Source organism: Pagrus major, chromosome 11 (assembly GCF_040436345.1).
Source record: "Pagrus major chromosome 11, Pma_NU_1.0".
In the NCBI taxonomy this organism is placed as follows: Eukaryota; Metazoa; Chordata; class Actinopteri; order Spariformes; family Sparidae; genus Pagrus; species Pagrus major.
Window position 1 is genome coordinate 31,280,314 of NC_133225.1, and position 21,769 is coordinate 31,302,082.

The 21,769-nt window shown below is 41.4% G+C and overlaps 1 protein-coding gene across 2 annotated transcripts; it reads left to right on the plus strand.

Moving 5' to 3' along the window:
• Nucleotides 1–6,302: 6,302 nt before the first annotated feature.
• On the plus strand, nucleotides 6,303–14,468 carry LOC141004549 (NAD-dependent protein deacylase sirtuin-5, mitochondrial-like). Of its 2 annotated transcripts, none has more exons than XM_073476105.1 (9): nucleotides 6,303–6,388; nucleotides 8,821–8,933; nucleotides 9,049–9,182; nucleotides 11,161–11,386; nucleotides 11,886–11,973; nucleotides 12,804–12,857; nucleotides 12,974–13,097; nucleotides 13,407–13,522; nucleotides 13,622–14,468. In XM_073476105.1, the coding sequence occupies exons 2-9, from the start codon at nucleotides 8,831–8,833 to the stop codon at nucleotides 13,698–13,700; spliced, it is 924 nt and encodes a 307-aa protein (XP_073332206.1). In that variant the 5' UTR covers nucleotides 6,303–6,388; nucleotides 8,821–8,830; the 3' UTR covers nucleotides 13,701–14,468. The 2 variants fall into 2 exon arrangements, with proteins under 2 accessions (XP_073332206.1, XP_073332208.1); XM_073476107.1 differs by having other exon boundaries at nucleotides 6,317–7,164.
• Nucleotides 14,469–21,769: the final 7,301 nt, after the last annotated feature.

The window sequence follows — 21,769 nt, forward strand, 5'->3', positions numbered from 1 at the left end:
ATGGACAAACTCTGAGCTCTCCAGAGCTTTTCAGCATCCTGTAGCTCATTGTTTTGGTTTTACAGCACATTTACTGCATGGTTCACGTCAGCTCTCTCATCAACCTTCTTTTCTAGCAGCAAACAACAACAACAACAACAACATCAGTGTTTCCTACACACAGAAGTTACTTGGGCAGGGTGCACAGGTATATTTGGTGACCAATTTTAGCATTTTATATTATATATTTTATTATTTCTGTCCTCCTTCAGTCTACTGTCAATCACACATGCTTTGCAGACAGAGAGACGCTGTTTGGTATTACATCCCTCCTGCGAAAGCCTATTTAATGTTGGCCTTCTTATGTCATTGTTTTGTACAAACTTGTAAGTGCACCTGGTTATTGCGATGTCGTTCAGTGCATGTTGGTTTGGATCGGCTACATAATTAACGACAAGCGTCCTCTAAATGCGGCTCACCTGCTGTTATGACAACAGAATTGCAGGTGAACACATCTGAAACACAGGGTGTGTTTTTTGGGCGACTTTATAAAACTTACTGCTGATGAAGAAAGCAGATAACGTTTCTGATAGAGTTAAAAACAGAAAGGAGAGACAGCCAGTGTGTGTGCATCAAGGTGGACAATTAAAACAAAACACTATGTAATGTAGGCCAACTGTTAAAGCGGTTCTAAAGAAAGATAAAGAAAGAGACCATCTATTTCAGCCGGCATTCTTCCCTTCAGCTCTCTGTATGTCAACAACAACCTAGGAGCTAGCAACCGTATGCTGAAAATGGCAAGTTACCCTAACCTGTTACTATTGGTAGGAATCTAAACAAGCTAGTAGTTGTTACCTTTTCTTTTACTTGGATTTAGTCATTTTATTGCCCGGGCTGAAGTTGACAATGACCGTTGCTGCATTCTGGGTTAAACATGCATAAAGTGATTGTGATTGGTTAAAAGAAATTCAAAGAAATCAGAGTGTTTTCCCCCTACACCACCACTGGAGAAAGGTCTGGCTGATAGAGACTTTAGCACAACTTAAATAATTAAAATAAAGCTCCAATGAAGTGTTGGCACCAGCAGATAAAGAATATAGATTTTGACAGGGTGTTAAATGGTCCTAATAAAGGTACATAACGGGAAATCTGAAGACTAAATCAATGCTAAAGAGGCTAAAACTAACAAAAGCAATTTCTAGCAGTTTATCTGCATATTTGATTCAGCAGACTTCAAAATCTCTGTTTACATACATGTTTTATGTTTTAAAACTGCCATTCATTCCCCACAGACTGCCTCCAATCCAAATAAATCACGTCAATGAAGGCATAGTGCACAAAAACAGCAAGAAGCAGAGTGATGATTCAGCAAAAGTGGACAGCAAAGAAACCAACTAGTGAAATCATCTCATCCTGGTTCAACACTGAACACGGCTGAAGAGAGTCGGCTCAAGACAGAAACAACAAGCCGTCTAGCAAAACCTCTGGTGACAAACTCTAATGTACTAAATCCAAAACTCACATACACCTCCTCCCACACACATGTTCACAAGCATGTGTGTTACCACATGCACACTGAAGGTGTATATGTGTCACATATGAATGGTGGCACACATCAAAGAAGAGAGTGGGCTGGATTTATGCAAAACAACAGCAGCTAACATGAAGTAAAAGGGAATCAGGGGAGTGGGCGGGCAGATGGCTTCATGGGTGACAGAGAAAAGATTAGACCAAGGAAATCATGGTGGAGGAAGAGAGAGAAGGAAGAAAAGAAAACAGGAAAGGTGTGAAGACAAATATCCCTCTCCTGACATCAGTGGCCGTGCCCGCTGGATTCTCAATGATGCCACGGCAGCCTTATGCAGCTGCAGCCTGCCCGCTCCGTTCCCAGCTAATAGCCAGGAGCAGCACTGTTAGCAAGGCACAGCAGCAGCATCCTCTCCCTCCCTCCCTCCCTCCCTCCCTCCTTCCTACCCTCCCTCCTTCAGATTCATGCCTGATGGAGAGCCTGACACAAAGCTCCGAGAAAGAATAGTGTTACTCAAATTGGGGAGGCTTGGCCGGTCAGAGAGGAGGTGCTTAATAGAAAACAAAATGGAGAGGAAGATTGTTGAGGGCAAGAGAGAGGGATTATGAGTAGGTGGGTCTGAACACTGTGAGTCATAAAGGTCTAAGTGGGCCAAAAGAGGTGGTTGTGGTGGTGGTGGTGGTGGTGGTGGTGGTGGTGGCAAGCATGTGAGTAATTCCTGATCTCATTAAGATTTACGTAAGGCTGCTTTCCACATTCATTTCTCACCTCTGCTTGAAGGAGAAATACGATCTACACGTGTTATTTTGGTCAAAAAAATCATATTGCTATTATTTTGACAAATTCAAAAATCATGATGAAGTGACTTTTACTGGGGCCTCCACCAATAAACATATTTTCTTATATTTGGAGTAGGTGGAGACTAATTATCAGGGCCCATATTCTGTTAGACTGCCGATAAAATAAACTACTTTAAAAATGTGCCACTTTGGCTCTGATGCAGCATCCTCTCACACAGTGTTCCTCCCACAACACTATCTGATTGGTAACAAGTCACAATTAATTAATTAACATCCTACAAACACTAAATAATCTGAATGTAGTGGAGAGGAAATATAAAGTAGCAGAAAATGGAAACAGACAAGTAAACAGTAGTTATTGGTTTATTCCATCACTGGGTTCATTTTTAATGCAAATGAATGTCTGTTTTCAGTCTCCTTGATCCCTAACAATCGGTATCGGCCCTAAAAAAGCCATATCGGTGGACTCCTCATCTGGAGAGCTAGATTTGTAGTCCAGGACCTCTCTGCAGCACCACAGTACTTCATCATAAAGCTGTTTTGACACACTTTACCTCTATCAAAAAACTGCAGCTTCTTGCGCTACGCTTTATATTTTGATTAAAATATAGCCCTGATTTAATATAAATACAGACTGAGGCGTTGCAGGCTACATGCTGAAGACAGAAGCAGAACAAAAGGGAATTTTCTAGAGTTGGCATCTGTCTGAAATGGAAAATATAGGCTCGAGTCTCGAGCCTACACTACCAGGCTATACACACCATGTGACGGGGATTTGTCACATCGGGGCAGTTCTGGGGGAGGGTCGAGCCCAATTGGGATCAAGCAGCTCATTAAAGAAAATAGAGAAAGCCTCGTCATATATGTGCAGTGAGGTATAGAGACAGTCCGTGTACATCCTCCAGGCTTCTGCTCGGTGGCATTTTCAGCACCGAGGGCCAGTGGACAGCTCCGCACTGATGTGGTATTAAAGCACCTCCCTCGGGGCTGTGAGGGAGGAACATGCTTATTTTCAAATGTAAAGAAATGTCCAGAGCATGAGACAGATCTATCTGCAGATGATCCAGGCTTCGTGACAGCCTACCTTCGTGACCATGGCAACAAAGGAAACAATAACTTATCTCTGCTGTTGAGCCTGAGCCGCCACATTTGCTGGTGAGGCTCTCACATGCCGGAGCATCCATTCCTCCTCCAAATGCAATAATAACAAGTGCATTTTAAATGAGGAGCCAGAGGCGGCCAAGTTCGCACAGCGCTCCACTGCAGCCGACAATCAAGGCGGAGTCTGGTCGGAGAAAAAGCAATCAGTCGTCCTGTAGGGATAATTAGCTTTCCCATACATAACCGAGCCGTGCCGTGCTGGAATAAGAGCCAGCCTGAGAGAGAGATTCCTCCCTGTGCATGAGTCACTGTGCGCTCACCATCCACCCAGGTGCAGCTGAGCACCATGGGTACCGTCAGAGCTGCACAATGAAAGCCCACAGTCATGCTGGTGCGTGGGAACCGTCACGAACCCATGAAAACCTGTCACTACAACATCCCCCTGTGGACCGCAAATACACCCAGACACGCAGCGCGGAGCGGCCGTGTCACAGCGGCTGGCTCGCCTACCTGTCTCCAGGTGCAGAGAGATCCTCGCCTCGTTGATGTAAGGCGTGTCACTCTTGGACCGGACCCTCCGGATCGGTCTGCGGTCTACCTCCTCCTCCGGGGCCGCCGCCATGTTCGGCCAGCCGGGCAGCGTCCACTGGCGACCGGCGGGACTGCGAGAGATTCGGCGCCGCAGCAGCCACTCGTGCACCCGCCCGGGCAGACGGTGTGGGAGGGGGACGGGCTGTTGTAATGGTGATGGAGGGGAGGAGGGGGGAGAGAGGGGGGAGAGACGGTGGGTTTAATGATGAGCTTCTGCTTCTTTCTTTTCCTGTAAGTCAGCTCCGACATGCAGACTGGCCAATGAAAAGACCACATGCAACCACATCATCTCTCCTGCCTGGCTTACATCCACAGAGGACTGGTCAGTGGACTGACTAGTCACCTGACAGAAGATGAATCAATAACTCAAGCCGTTTGTTAATTGAGTACCATGTCATTTATCAACAGAAGATACCAAACACTCTGTGGTTCCAGCTTCTCAAATTGTAGGATTAGTTGCTTGTCTCTTTCTCTCAGTATACATTTATAATATCTGGGCTTCAGAGTATCAGTCCAACATTACAAGCATTATGAAGATCTCACCTTGTGGCCTGGGAACTGGTGAGACCATTTTCACTATTATTTGTCAAATGTAAATTGAATACTTAAAGGATAAGTTCACCCAAAACCTGACATTTAGACATCAGTTGTGAGATTAATATATTTTTGTAAGCTTTCCACATCACTTGTATTGCTTGTAAACCTGAAGATCAGTTAATCAGTTAAAGGAAAAGTTCACCCAAAAATGAAAATTCAGTCATTCCTGAAGCTTCACAGCAAAACAGCATCACAGCATTCTCCTAAACAACTGAGGTAGCTGGAGACTTGTTTTAAGACAGAAAAACAACCAAAAATAAAAACATAAACCAGCTCCATACAGCTCGTCCAGAGTAATCCAGGTCTCTGGGAGCCCTGAGGTCCCAAATTGATTTGAAAAGATGTGACATATTTTAGCCTAGCAGCTTCAGTGTTGTTTGCTTTTTACTGTAAATGTAAAAAATCTCACAGGCATCTTCACACTGAGGGCAATGCACCACATATGATTTACAATAAAAATGTTTCAGGGTGAAACAAAGGCAGTAGAAGTGACAGGGTTGACTGTGCTCAGGCTGCAGAGCCAATCACAAAGAGACACAACAGTTCTACTTACAGTTTATGGAATTCATAATGGAAAAATATAATGCTGTTCAAACGCATTCCATGAAACTGGTCAAGATATTTTGACAACCGCACTGATCAACATTTCCTATATGTAAACCTGTACATATGCCCAAGACAAAGCAGGAGCAGGACTGCAGGGACACGACTCATGTGTGGTTCTGGTATCAGCTTAATCAACTGAAATAATGTCAGTTTAGTGTGAAAAAGAGATGTGGACTCGAGTCAGTGTTGACAGAAAATAAATGACTTGGACTTGGAAGTTAAAGATACGTGACTGGACTTTTCTGTGCTCATTTTATGTTTTCAGTTGAGTTTTTTTTCCTCTGGCTGTCAGTATTTCTCTATTTGTAAGTGATGGGAAGGAAATATTTTATTGATGAGGGAAAAAATTGAGAAATAAATAAGCTTTTATAAAGTTATTTGGTTTTTATGTGACTACATGTATTTCACTGAATGTCAATAATTATAATACAAGTTTAATTAAATGTCATAGTTTTTGAACAGGTGACACAAACTAGCCAATAATAGCATTATTAGACAGGTACTAGTACCTTGTATTTTCTCTTTATAAAGACCTGATGCTGCAGGTATGACTGTTATATTATGGGATGTGACTTGACACAACCTGTATCTTGAATTGACTTCACTTGCACTAGAAAAAACGACTTGGGACTTTGAGTCACAGGTCTTTAAAAATGAAATGGTTATTGTAATACTTTGAAATTCTCATGTTAACTCAAACATAATTCTGACCTTCTTACCTGCCTTGCTTATTTGTGTGACCTGACTACAACTTCTGATTGGAGATACTCGAGTAATCCATCTATCAATCTTTCTCTGATCACTCAGGATTATTATTATATTCTTATGTTAATTTTGTGCTTTATAATCTGTTAATCCAATGATGGCCTCTAGTGGAGAATGAAGAATCAAACATGATTACACATGGGGGTTATTTCAGTAACAAAGCACAAGTCATTTTTATTAATTTTTTTATTGGCAGACAAAAATGCTTCAAAGTACATGATGCTGTTCTGTGCCCACAGTGGTGGGAACTACACCACTGCAGTGCACATGCTCCCTCTGCTGGTCCCGGCTCCTCTGCAGGGCGGTGCTGTTACCGCGCTCACTCTGCTGACAGGCTCACTGTCAGCCCACTGACTCACTGGACAAAACACCGACTAGTTCCTGGTTCCCTCAGCTGACGGTGCTGGCTTCGGTCTGACAGGTAGCTAGTTAGCATTAGCAAACTTTAGCTCAAACACAGGACCCCCCTCATCTCTGGATATATGCAGCCATGATCAGGACACTGTCTTTATGACGTAATGTGCTCGTGAAGCCGCTGTCAGTAGCTGTGATACCAGCGCTAGCTTCCATTTGATATGCTCTTAGCATAGTTAGCTAGCATATCCTACTGCAAGCTAAGACAGGCTCAGTTTACTGCGCAGGAGGGTCCATGCTTGTTGTAGAACAGACAAACTGTCAAAATACCACTTTACTACTGAAGGAGTCCGTCTTAATCCCATTATAGCATCATTTTCGAGTACAATAGGTAACTTAGCATGTTAGCTTTGAGCTTGTTTATGTTGACTCAGACGACCTGTAAGCTTTAGAAAGCCACAATGACCTTCCTGAAAACGAAACTAACCTCACTACAAGCTAACAACAGGCTGTCTCCCACAGCTAGCTAATCATCGCTTTTATCACCTGAAGAGGTTTTTTTGTGTGTGAAAGATGTACGAGCCAAACTGTGAAGAAACCTCTCATATGACAGTTTGAAAACACTTGACATATCTGAGTTATCTCCGACTTGTTCAGTCAAAGTTTGTCTTGTGATTATTTGAAGAAAATAACTTTCTGTGCAAAAAGTGTCAACTCCCACCGAGCAAGACTACATGAAAGACGTCAATTCAGTGTTTTTGCTGAAAAGACTGAAGAGCTAGAATGACAGTTTCTGCAACATAATTTTAGACAGGACACTGGATGGGGCAGATACTCAACCAGGTGAGCTTACTATCAGTTTTATTGAATAATGATTAGTGCATTTTATATATAACACCTTCCAAGAGCAGAAAGTCACAAAGTGCTTCACAACGAAAATGACAGAAAAACAAAAACATAAACAAAGAATCAGCAAAACACATAAAAACTGCTTTTTAAAAGTGTGAACTGTGTCCACGTTAGGAACTGTGTCCACGTTAGTTCAATGGAAGACAGAGTGTAGAAGCTACTACTTCATAAGCACAGTCTCCTGTTGTCTTCAGCCTGGTGGAGGGACGGTCACCAGACCCTGCTCACTGGACCTCACAGTCCTACTCGTGCTATAAGGCATTAGGAGCTCCTGTGTGTAGGCTGGTTCCTCACCATGCAGGACTCTGAATGTGATCAGCAGGATCTTGAAATTAATTCTGAATTGTATGGGCAACCAGTGTAAAGACAAGGATAAGGGTTGGTGTTACAAATACCATGCTTTTGTTATCCAAGTTAATAAAGTTTGTAGTAATTAAAGTAAAATAGCATCTAGTTTTGTGTTAAACCACTCAGTGAGCTACATCGTCTCGTTCAACACACCTCACCAGCACCAACATGGAGCCAACTTGGCACAGAAAAGGTACTGAAAAAGATGAAAATCACAATAAATCTGCTCATAACACAACTGCAGTTATGTGAAAGGAGAGTTGGTCAGTTCTGTGAGCTGCTAATATACAGGAGCAGCTCTACAGTGTTTAAGTTATGGGTTTGGTGAGCGTTCAACTAGACGACATCACTAACGAGACTGTTGGCTGTGTGGTCTTTATAATTACGGATTTTCACAGTCTGATGTTTCATTAGTTTGATGAAAAACTGAGACTTTATTGACCTGGAAAATGATCTTTTAAAATGACAAACATCATGTGAGATTCATGACACAATTCAAACGGGATTGAAAAATTATTTGTCTTTCTTCATTCACTACCATGCAAAGTTTGTCTGAAATAAGGTCCCATGAGGGAAACTGGAAGAGGTGTGACTTCAGCTCTCTATTGTTCCAAGGTTGGATGATCAACACATGGTATTCAGTAAAGCTGACTGGTTGCTCACCTTTATGATTCTTTTGGAGGCTACAGTTTGTGGTGCTTTTGTATTTATTGCATTACACTGACATATATTCTCTGTATGTAAATGATGTGTTTTCTATAACTTTGTGATATTTTAAAATGATTTAGGTAGAGTCTTCAAATAAGACCGCTGGGTTTTCCGCCTGCCCCTGCACTGTGCTGTATATAATTTGTCATCCTTGTTATATGTATTGTTTTCAGTTGTGTAAAAATAAAACTACAAACTACCTGGTTGAGTATCTGCCTCATGTATTGAGGCTCAGTCTGGAGGTTTGATTCCACCCTGTAGCTTTTGCTGGAGTAAAATTTGACCATCATAAAAACTTTAATTTTGAACCACAAGTGGCTATCCATTGCACGTCTTTAATTAAAGTTGAAAAGATGTCAAAAGTGACACGAAAACTGTCATTTTGAACCGTGTAAAGACGTGACTTGAACACCAGTAGTGAACACTGAAAGGAGGTCTCTAAAAGTGTAATTCTGGCTCAGTGGGTTGAGGCACAAACTGAACTGGAAATCAGCTGTGTTTCCAGAGTGAATAGTGTAATATTTTCCTCTCCAGGTTAAACCAGATGATTTTGCGCCAGTTCACCTGTAGAGGTGTGATTAACTCTCAGCTGTTTGCCCTGATGAAAAGACACCGGCATTTCAAAGAGATGGCCCAGCCCAGTTCAGGTAATCTTTATTTCTCACCTTTTCTGCTTCTGTTGCATCTTCTTGCTGAGCAATTATTATCCACAAATCCCTGAACTTCCATCATTGTAATTTTGTGTTATGCATTTGTGCTCAGATCTGGCAGCATTCCGGAAGATCTTCTCCAAAGCCAAGAATATCGCCATCATCACCGGAGCAGGAGTGAGTGCAGAGAGTGGAGTCCCCACCTTCAGAGGGAAAGGAGGCTACTGGAGGAAATGGCAAGCACAGGTATGTCACTATATTATTATATTATAATGTTATATTACTGAATTGTATCACAGTATACTGAGGTGTTTCTGTTATTTAGTCTACCTTAATTGATGTAAATAGGGTGGACAGAATAATAGAAACACCTGTCAGTATAATGCAGTAAAATACACCAGCACCACAAACTGCAAAAATGATCATAAAGTTGATTCGACTCCTCTCTAAACAACAAAAACTGAATATTGTAACATCCATAAAGGTAGATTTACTGCTGTATTAGATTGAATTGGCTTAAACTAGGAGTACCTAATAAACTGGCAAGTGTACAGTCATGGAAAAAATTATTAGACCACCCTTGTTTTCTTCAATTTCTTGTTCATTTTAATGCCTGGTTCAACTAAAGGTACATTTGTTTGGACAAATATAATGATAACAACAAAAATAGCTCGTAAGAGTTTAATTTAAGAGCTGATATCTAGCCATTTTCCATGGTTTTCTTGATAGTAACCAAAATCACTTAAGTTCTTACATCAATAGCTATGGCACTGTACTGCCAAAAACACTGCTTTTAAGCATTCCATGTTTTCTTTTCTGTTTGCTTTAAACACATGATACACACAGGAGTTAGTACTTGATTGCGTAACCATTGTTTTTGATGACTGAAGCCATGCGTCTTGGCATGCTCTCCACCAGCTTCTGACATTGTTCTGCTGTCACAGCAGCCCATTCCTGTTGCACAAATTCAAACAAATTTGCTTTGTTTTTGGGCTTGTGGTTCTCCATTTTGAGTTTGATGATTTTCCATAGGTTTTCAACTGGATTCAGATCTGGTGATTGAGCAGGCCAAGGCATGGTGCGAATGTTGTGGTTCTCCATCCAGGCTTTAACTGACCTTGCTGTGTGGCAAGGGGCATTGTCTTGTTGGAAAATCCAGTCATTCGAGGCAGGAAAGAGTTTTCCAGCTGATGGAAGAAGACTGTTTTCAAGAGTAGCCCTGTACATGACCTGGTTCATTCGCCCTTCACACAATTGCATTTGCCCTGTTCCACTCATACTGAAACAACCCCAGATCATCACTGATCCACCCCCATGTTTTACTGTAGGGGCAAGACAGTCTGGTTTGTAGGCTTCTCCAGGCCTCCTCCTAACCAGTAAGTTAGCTGGAGTGGGCATCAACTCAAAATTGGATTCATCACTGAAGAGAACCTTAGCCCAATCATCAACAGTCCAATCCTTGTGATCCCTAGCAAAGAGTAACCGGGCCTTCCTGTGCCTTTCGTTGATGAAGGGCTTCTTCCGTGCTCTGTGTGACTTCAGACCAGCTTCAACAAGTCGGTTTCGAACTGTCCTTGCCGAACAAGTCACATTTCTCGACAGTGCCCACTCATTTTTAAGGTCCCTGGAGGTCTGACGACGATTCCTGACACAGGAACGGACGAGTGCACGGTCATCTCGTGGGGTAGAGAGACGTTTCCTGCCGCGGCCAGGTAGCAATTTGGTAGTGCCGTGTTCGGCTTGTTTTTTCTTGTTGTAATGAACAGCTGTCTTGGAGATCTTTAGTTTTTTTGCTACCTGTCTCTCACTCATGCCAATTTCCAGCAGTGCCAAGATGGCTGCCTTTGTGGCTTCACATAATTCTTTTGTTTTAGGCATTATGTGAGAGCTGACAACTTCTGAGTTGTGCTATGGCTTGAATGTAAGCAGGAAACCACTCTAAGCCTTTGCATGTGCAGTGCTGCTTATGACATGAAATGGCCTCTTATATACCCTGGGAATACAATTAAGCTTAAGAATGTCAAATAGGACATAAAGTATTATGTGATCAGCTGCATTTTTTGTCGTGTTCATTGTATTATACCTTTAGTGGTACCAGGTATTAAAATGAACAAGAAATTGAAGAAAACAAGGGTGGTCTAATAATTTTTTCCATGACTGTATTATGCAATAGAGCTGCAACCGTAACAATTTAATAACAATTTCAAACATTTTCATGTTTTAGCAACTTGCCACTCCAGAGGCCTTCTCCAGGAATCCCTCCCGTGTTTGGGAGTTTTACCACTACCGCCGTGAGGTGATGCGCACTAAAGATCCCAACCCCGCCCACCTGGCCATCGCCGAGTGTGAGGAACGACTGAGCAAACAGGGACGTACGGTTACAGTCGTCACTCAGAATATCGATGAGCTCCACCGCCGCGCCGGATCCAAAAACATCCTGGAAATCCACGGCAAGTAGAAAACAGTGAAGACACCCAATCCTAGCTTGGATCGCATAATCAGAGTAATCTACTCTAACCTGCTAAAAATTCTTAATACTTATAACTGTTTTGATGTTTTATATATTAAAGTCATTTTTCAAGCAAAAATACAGAATAATCTCTTCCATCCTCTAGACTATGACGATGTGCTGCTTTTCAAAACATGAGATTTAATGGCTTCACCTCAGATGTTAGACAATTAATGATGGCCATTTTTCACTATTTTATAGGAGCTGTTAATTAATTGAGAAAACAATTCTTGAAATTCTAGAAATGACATTAAAAAAATAAATGAAGTTTGTAAGGATAAAACTACACAAATCTTCAAACTGGAGTAATATTTGGCATTTGTATTTGATATATGACACAAAACAGTTGTTAAAATAGTTGTTAATTAATTTTCTGTATTCTGACTAATCGATTGACATGTTTCAGCACTAATCTGTCGTCTCTTGCGTCGATAATCCAGGAAGTCTGTTTCAAACACGCTGTATGAGCTGTGGTCATGAAGCAGCCAATTACAAGAGCCCCATCTGTGCCGCTCTGGAGGGAAAAGGGTAAGAGCCTCATCTGATGTCATTTGATTTGGACTGTTTTCCTCAACAAAATGAACATTTGTAATAAAAGATATTGATCAAATTTACTTAAGCATAAAATGCCAGTGGAAAACAAAGTCTGTTTAATTCAGTCAGACATCACAAACTGAATGTAATCTGTGACTGCAATGAAATGTCACTTTAAAAGCCACTTATCTGCCATTCAAAATGAATGTGTTTAATCATCTAAATGTTCCACCGACTACAGTCAGTCTCTGTTTGAATTAAAAAATAGAAGTACTGCGTTGATTGCATTTTAATATTTAATGTTAAAACTGATCTCTGTTTACAGTAATTCTGATCCTTTTTTATGTGTCTACTGTTCTCAAGTCATACATAAATGTCTGTTTATTAAAATGAAATGGGAACACTTGAAGGAATACAGCAAGATGCAGATGATTAATAAAAAAACATCAAATAAAATAAAATAAGTAAGATAATAAGTAAATGGAAGTATTGCTTTGGATGTTCGTTTGTCCGTCATGTTTGTAGGTTTTTATCATAATTTAATTGTATATTTTTTAACAAAAACACTGATTATTTGAAAAATAGCTGTAATGCTGGGAATTGTCAACCATATTTTACCTAAAATGGTTTAAATTTACTAAGTGTGTTTGACGTGGGCACTGTGTAGCTATTATAGGAAGTAAAATATAAACATCAGATAGGGACAGCATTAAAGACATGAATTGGTGAGAGCTGTGCTTCAGATCTGTTTTATAATTTTAAGTGTTTTGGGGCATATTTGCTCTTTACAGTGACAAACCTCTTTTATCAAACTGCCTCCTCAGAGCTCCAGACCCAAAAACAGATGACGCTGAGATCCCTGTTCAGAATCTGCCCAGGTAACACACACACACTTTCTCTTTGAGTACTCTGCTCTTCTGAAATGAGGTTATTTGTTTTGACAGAGTGTGTGTGTGTGTGTGTGTGTGTGTGTGTGTGTCTGTCTATGTTTCAGGTGTGAGCAGAAAGACTGTCACGGACTCCTGAGACCAGCTGTGGTTTGGTTTGGAGAGACTCTGGACTCAGACATCCTCACCCGAGCAGAGCAAGTGTTGGACAGCTGTGACCTCTGCCTCGTGGTACTAATGCATTTTATTTCCATACTCTTTAATAATTGTATAAATGTTTGATATTTTGTTCTAAATGATTGAAAACCCAGACGCTCAAGGACTGATAGACCACAGTTCAACTGTACAGCTACAGAACTTTAATTTGCCGTGGTATTTGGAGGAATAGCAACATTTTAGATGTTAAATTTGGTGCTGTATAAAAATCAAGTATGTTGTACTAAACAAGGACAAAAGTAAATTGTTATTCATATAGAAATTCTCCTTGAAATCTTTAGTAAAATAAGGTAACTTAAGGTATTTAAACTTCCCTCTCTGCAGGTCGGCACATCATCTATTGTGTATCCAGCAGCCATGTTTGCTCCTCAGGTGGCAGCCAGAGGAGTCCCTGTGGCTGAATTCAACATGGAAAACACGCCAGCCACCCAGCGCTTCAAGTACGTTTTAATTTACTGTCACACAATCAGATACAAGCATCATTTTTTACTAATTCATGTCATGTTTACAGCTTCGACAATATTTCCTCTGTGTTCCAGGTTCCACTTCCACGGCCCCTGTGGGGCCACGCTGCCCCCCGCGCTGGAACGCCATGAGATGGAGCAGAGTGAAAAATGAGTCCTGGACATCAGCTGCACACAGACCAGACTGTCTAACACTGGAGGACTTTATTTACCAAAATAAGTAATAATAAGAGAACTTAACATGTCCAGTGTGGAGAGAAACTGAAAGACTGAAGAAATGTTTGTTGAAGCTGTCACACAGATACAAGTGCAATGAAGAGTAAACACTACATTATTTAAAGTTACACACTCACAAAACTTTGGGCATTTAAGTTCAAGTTGACAAAAGATGATGATGATGAAACAAAGTACATTTTATTTAAGTGTCGTACCAACAGACCACAGAGCAGCTTCTTTCCTCAGGCTGAGAGACCCCTTGGTTCATCAGCGCACCGCCATAAAAACAGTTTTAATTTCATGACATATCCAACCTGACCTGGTGACAGGAATTAAGAACAAAGGTAATAACCATAAAGAAATAGCCAGTCTTCATGCCGATGGTCTCGTTTGCTTATGTAGGTCGTACAGAAGCATCAATATTCAATTTTGTGACATTCTTATGACCATTTTAAAAGTTCCTTGTAGTACATTTAAACCTATCAGGGGTGACATTTTTTAACATTGAATATTGAACATTGTAGCAAATATATCTATGATCCCGAATCACACCAATGCTCTGTGTGGCCTGCTGCCAACACTAAATATTATTAGTTATAACTGTGAAACCAAAATTTCAAAATGATTAGCTGTGCTGGTTGTAAAGGGTAATGTTGAAAAAGAAACAAATGAATAATAATGTGGATTAAATATGATCACGTGTCAACTGATCCCTCCTTCTGCATTGAATGTACAATGAATGTGTGACAGTAGGGGGCAGTGTTTAGCTGCTGAATACTACACCTCCTGTTAGGAGGAAAAACTGATTTCTTCTGAAGGATCTGTGGGCTCTGCCTGGGATATGTGGTGTGTGTGAGTGTGCATGTGTGTGAATTTATGGGCTGTGATGAATACTGTGTACGATGCCTTCCAGTGGCCGTGAGTAAGCTCCAGTTAAACCAGGGACACCAGTGACTGTGCGTTCCCTCAGCCAGTCATGAAAAGATAAAGGATTTGTTACATGTATGTTGATGTTCTGATGATGACATGATATAAACAACATATTAAAAAAAGATGAACGTCTCTGCAGAGCTTCCTCAGATTGACTTTTTAAGCATTTAAAATTCTGCATGAGTTGCAAATGCTGCAACAGACTGAATCAGAAATGATAAGTGTATTAGTGCAGTGTGTGATGGTGATGTATGAATTGTACTGTCCTCTACACTGTATGTTCTCTGTTGTAGGCAATGTCCTGCTTTGGCTAAAGATGGGATTGTGCCTGACACTTCCCTGCATGGAAACCTGACAGCTTCTGTATTTATGCTACTGTCCTGTATAGCGGTGATTCCCAACCAGGGGTACATGTACCAGTTCACCAGGGGAAAGATTATGGAGGTGTTGAAAAAAAGCTAACAAAACTTCAGTTCACCCAGAAATAAAAAAATTCAGTCATCATCTCCTCCCCCCATGCTGCTGTAAAGTCGGGTGAAGTTTTGTAGTCTACAAAACATTTCTGGAGCTTCACAGCAAAACAGTGTTGCAGCATTCTCCTAAACAACTGAAGTAGCTGGAGACTTTTTTTAACAGCCAGAAAACCCCCCAGAAAATGGCTTCATACAGCTCGTCAAGCCCTCAAGTCCCAAACCGATTTGAAAAGATGTTATTTACACGCTCCACACGAGGTCGAGCTCGTGCACCCACATCTGACGGGGTGCAAGCTAACGCTTTTAGCCTAGCAGCTACAGTAAAGATTTCAGCTTTAAAAGGGGTGTAAATAACTTTTTTTCAAATTAATTTGGGATTTCGGGTTCTGTTCTTTTTTTGTTTGTTTATTTTGGTTCATTTTTCCATTTAAGTCCCAGCTATTTCATTTCTTTTGGAGAATCAAAGGAACAGACAAACAATGTGGTCCTGCTGATTGGACTGTCACATCAGCTATAAGTCTTATGATGTAAATCTTGGCATGTGAGTGTTGTTTTGAGACCTTTCCTTTAACAACACTTTCAGGATCACTCTGTATGACAAAATAATTGAAATAAGATCCACTTTTTAAATTAGTAGTGTTAAATATCCAGTGGATAATTCATCAGATAAACTCAGTGGTGCAGATGAACGGGCAATTAAAGCTGCTGTAAGCATTGTCGTCAGCTAAAACTAACTTCTTGTTAGTTTTGCAGGTGGCAATCCCCTCCCTCCTCTCTACGTCACTTCACTAGCACGACTCATTTATTTCTTTGAGGACTGGACTTGGCAGCTTTCCCTGCACATCAAGGGTATAAATAACGTCTTTTCAAATCAATTTGGGATCTCACGCCTTCAACAGACTTGGATTACGCTGGACGAGCTGTATGGAGCCATTTTCTTCTGTTGTTTAACATCTTAAAACAAGTGCCCAGCTACTTCAGTTGTTAAGCTCAAATGTGCATTGAGGGTGTAAATAACATCTTTTCAAATCAGTTTGGGACCTCAGGGCTTCCAGAGACTTTGATGACACTGGACAAGCTGTATGGAGCGGGTTCAGTTGGTCAATAGGTACCACAACAGGAGGATCCTGCTCTCTGCGTGTTGCCCAACCGTCTCCTTATGGACTTCTCTGTCCATATTGGATAAAGTTGGCAGGAATACCAGAACATTAAGAACATTTCTCTTGAACTGCATAAGCACAGGGAAGAGAGACATGGGTTACTGACCAAACACTCTATAACAGTAAGTACTGTTAGAATTAACACTCAGTTTAATAAGAAAATAACACTTAGAGCAGCTTTAATATATACAGGGCTGTGGGTGCATCAGACAGAAAAAGGATTGGGACCACTCTGCTCTATATGTTCTGTGTTATAGACTATGTTCTGCTTTGGCTGGAGATGGTATTGTTCCTGACACTTCCCTCTTTGGCCACATCCACCCCCACCAGACCTCCATCATCTCAGCACAAACACACACTGTGCTGGGGCCGAGTCCAGCTCTGTAAACGCTCATTTGCAGGAGTGCCTGATGTCAAATGAGGTAATTAATATTTGACTAATCTGATGCTGATATTCACATTAGCCACAAGGAATCTCATCATCCCTTCTCGTCTCCTTCTCTTCCTCCCTCTGCTCTCTCTCAGCTACATCTCACACTGCTGTTTTCCCTCTCTGCTCTCATCTGTACATCTGCCATGTGTGGTGTTTGAGACGCCATGCATCCCTCCCTCTGCTCCCTCCCCAGCTACACCTCCATCACCTGCTCATTAGAGAGAGGATGATGGTCCGACGGTCCCCCATGACTCTGCTCCAAAAATAACAGAGCCAATTTCCCGCCTGTTAGGCGGCGATTTCACACCAATCTGAGTTGTACTGCCAGCTAGGCCTGTCAGGGAGAGAGAGAGAGAGAGCGAGAGAGAGACAGAGAGAAATAAGGTGGAAAAGAAAAGCAAAGCGAGGAATGGAAAAATGTAGGTCAGAGTGTAATGTGTCTGAAAGTACAAGTTCTTTATCCGATAAACATCCCACCCTCATCAGTCAGCAGAGGTGGAAAGTGACAAAGTACTCAAGAACTCTGTTCACGTACAAGTTCAGCTATTTTGGGTGACTGTACCTTTTAAAGGGATAGTCCACTGCGTAATACCCTGAAAAAACACACTTTGGTTTTTGCACAAATTTAAACAATGTGTCATGTTTTAATTAGACACCTTTAGAGTTGCTGGAAGTTGGATTATTTTTTTCATCTTTGGACAGAGTCAGGCTAGCTGTTTCCCTCTGCTTCCACTCTTTATGCTAAGCTAAGCTACTCGTAGCCTCATATTTACCATCCAGACTAAAGCCTGGTATCAAAGGCGAATAAGCATACTTCCTAAAGCTGCTGTATTATTCCTTTTCCTTATGAGCCTGTCTTCTCCAGGGTTCCTCTTTAAAAAAAAAAAAAAATCTAGCTTTAAAGGAACAGTTCACCCAAAAATGACAATTCAGTCATTATCTCCTCACCTCCATGCTGATTGAAAGTCAGGTGAGGTTTCATAGTCCACAAAACATTTCTGGAGCTTCACAGCAAAACAGCGTTGCAGAATTCTCCTAAACAACTGAAATAGCTGGAGACAAAAATAAAAACATAAAACAGCTCCATACAGCTCATCCGGAGTAATCCAGGTCTCTGAGATCCCAAATTGATTTAAAAAGATGTGACGTATTTTAGCCTAGCAGCTTGTGTTGTTCATTTGTTTTTGACATTTTAGCTACTTCAGTTGTTGAGGAGAATGTTGACCAGAAATAAATACATAAAATGGCTTCATAGAGCTCATCCAGCATAATCGAGGTCCAGGCCAATGACCCCAATGATGATGGAAAGTCAGATGAAGTTTCATAGTCCACAAAACATTTCTGGAGCTTCACGGCAAAACAATGTTGCAGCATTCTCCTAAACAACTGAAGTAGCTGGAGACTTGTTTTAAAACAGAAAAAAAACCAAACAGAAAACCCCTCATAAAATGGCTCCATACAACTCGTCAGGTCAAAATTTCCACAAGACCTGAGGTCTGATTTGAAAAGACGTTAATTACACCATCCACTCGTGGTCAACCGACACACTAACGCTTCTGGCTCAGCAGCTACAGTGTGAAGCTCCAGAAATGTTTTGTGGACTACGAAGCTTCATGTGACTTTTCAACGGCAGGGAGTGAGGAGATGAACTGAGTTTTCATTTTTGGATGATCTGGTTCTATACATCTCTTCGCAACTCTTTTGTTAATTTAGTTTATATGTTGCAAATGTGTTGAATGTGTAAGTGGCCACAGGTCGAGTCCCACAAGATACAACATTATCTAAAGTTAATGCATCACTAATATACATTTATGTTTATATACACACAGTACATCCCCCAGGACATGGACTGTACCAGCCTGATTCAGATCTAACTGAAGATGCTACAAACTGAATAATCATTTTCTCCAGTTGTGACATCTCACAGAGGTCACAGTGGTTTGTTCACATTAGCATTTTAAATTTCACCACATCAAAAGTTGTCAAAGCAGTGAGGACAAATTGCTAGCTTCACGCTTCAACCACACTAACACACACTTACTACAAAATCCAGATAATGAGATAATACTTGTTCTCCATTAGAGCCAATCAACGATAAATTCTTTGTCATGGTATTATGGGTTGTCCCCCATTAGCAGTCCCTATTCCCCACCACCAGCAGCCCTAATTAGTTGGACTTCTTTAGCTGGAGATAAACTTGCTTTTAAGTAAGTTTTTGCATGCACGGTACGGCTGCTTTACATATCCATCCAGACTTCATCTCCGGCCTTAGTCACACTTAGTTTAGCAAAATACAGTCCTCCAGGACCAGGACTGAAAATTCATCACATAGGAGCTTTAACCCCATCTGTCAGTCAGTCAGATGTAAACCAGTGTGAATTTCTTTATAAAATGATGGCAGCTGAGAAGACATGTTGAAATGAAGAGAAGAATTACAGCATCCTCTCCTCTTCAGCCAAGGCCGGCGCGAGGTTACGGTAAATATCTCCATCAATGTCACTGTGTCACCAGCTACCACGTCAGTACGGTTATATCCCCCCTGCTGGAGCCCCTCACACCACCAGTTTTATGAGCTGTGCGCCCACATGTGACCTGCAATGGACGGGGGCTTGTGTTTGTCTGTGTGTCTGCGAGTGGCTGCGTGACTTGGAGGATGGAAGCGGTGTAGCTGATTTCCCAGAAGTCAGTCTGCTTTATTTTGTACAAACATTTGAAAATATTTCATGAGTATTTGTTCAGAATTATCACCTCGGGCCGCATGTTTGACTTTCTGTATTTCTGTAGCTGTTAGGGTCGTTAAACGGAGAGAAAATAAGATGCAAAGTAACAGTGGATCATGAATAAAGTTGTGGAAATCAGTATATATAGAGTAATATTTAAAAAGCAAATGAGTGCACAGAGCATTTCTGTCCTGTTTTGATCAATGAAGATGTTCATATCCCCACATCACCAGGGACGCTGCTAATGCCAACACCTTGTGCTACCTAATGGACCGCCTTGATTTAATGTACAGTATGTATGTATGTATGTGTGTGTGTGTGTGTGTGTGTGTGTGTGTGTGTGAATAATTTGCCTCCCCTCAAATTCTCATTCAGCCGACAGAAATTCCAATTAGAGAATCTTTCCCTCCTTCTCCTCAAACTGGAGCGTCATATTTTATTCATCTGTTTGGCAAACTGTGAAAGTGAATTAACTCGGAGCCACGAGTCCACAGACGCCCACCCCTCCATCCACCAACTCTCAGAGCTATCGATTTTTAATTCACACTCAAGAAAAGGTATACGTTGTTCATTCTGCAGCATGACGTTGTAGGATATGTGCAGCGTGTGTGTATGTGTGTGTCGTTTCACCCAGTGGTTCCACCGTCATTCATCGCACTGAAAACTTTACAGACTTTTACAGTTACAGTTTAATATAAACCCCCTTAAGACTTAAGAAGTATATATATGCAATGTGTTAAATGTCATTTCCAGGGAAATACCAACATTTTGTCACACGTCTGTATGATATAACAGAAATTGAAGTTGCTGTGTTTTTATCACACATGTCCTGCTCCATATCTCATCTACACAGCAGAACCAGGCCCAAAAATGGCAACCCCCCACCCCAGTTTTTTCTGTCCTGGTCCAACTATGTTTACTGGAAGCTGCCAGTCCATGAAGAGTCAGCGTCGGTGACTCGGTGGCCAGGGGATGGGGCAGGGTTGGCTGCTGCCTGTTTATACAGGAAACACGTAGCTAAGCCAAAGCAACTAGCACCCTATTAGACGTTTCACGGGGACTTTAAGTAACTCCAGTGTAAACCCACCTGTGGCAATTTGAGACGATCACAGCGAAAATAAAGGACCTTCACCCAGGAGAGCAGGGTTCGCTTCCTGTGTCAAAGCAACATTATGTAGAAATTGATATTTCGCGCAATTTGGCATAGTTCCTAAATGCAACGCAGCTTTCATAAATACAAATCCCAGGTTCTGTAACAACTTGTCAGATGTAATGTAATGTTATGTGCTAATTACAAACAAACCTCAGCATGTTGTATCAATGTTGTGTTTTGAAAATGTATGAATTGAGGTAAACATGGATGCTGGGGCATTTATCATAACCTGAAGCAGAGACAATAACACCTGGCTATAACATGCTACTGGCTAATACTGCCGTAATCATATGACTTGGCTTATGAACAAAAGCTGGTGAGTTTATAACTTGCAACAACACCATACCTCTGTCTTAGCAAGCCAGCTAATATTACTTACTATTCAACAGTGAAAAGTCCAGCTCAGCGTCTGTCACTGACAACTGAAAGCCCGATTTATTCTTGTCTCTCGCAGGGTTACTGTCCTGAACTAACTTCCTCCATAAACATCCTCTTTGGTCTCTTCACCTCTGTCATGACATCAGTGGAGGCTGCTGAGCTTAGTTCTGTTGGCAGCTTGTCCGTCTCCCGTTTTGGTGCCCATTCCCTGGACCTGAAAACCTCCTCCTCCACACCGTCCAAAGCCGCTGTGATAGCCGGGAAAACACCAAAACTCCCCAGTGGTGCTAACTTGTAGCTACACTACGCAGCAGTTACATGTTGCTTTCAGAAAACTCTATAAATCACAGCAGAGCAACCAGAGGACATCAGAGGGAAAACCAGATAACATTTTGTCGATAAAATATGATCCAGTTTCATCAAAATCATGGATGGTTGGTAAAGCGCCACACACTGTAGTGCTACCTGCTCAACGAAGTTAGCACAGAAACAAGGGACGGCAGGGCAGAGTGGCTGAGGCAAAGTGACACCAGTCATTATTTTACTGCAACATTTGCCACTGCTATTTTAGGGTAACATAGTTACATAATGATGCGTCAATGATCCTTTTCTAAACTTAACCAGGTCGTTTTTGTTCCTACATTTTCAAAATTGTTCTCAATTTCCTCACTATCCAAAAAGGCTTTGGTCGTCTAAAAAGTCCTCACTCTGTAAAATATCTTCACGTTCCAAAAATGTCCTTAATTTAAAACATGTATTT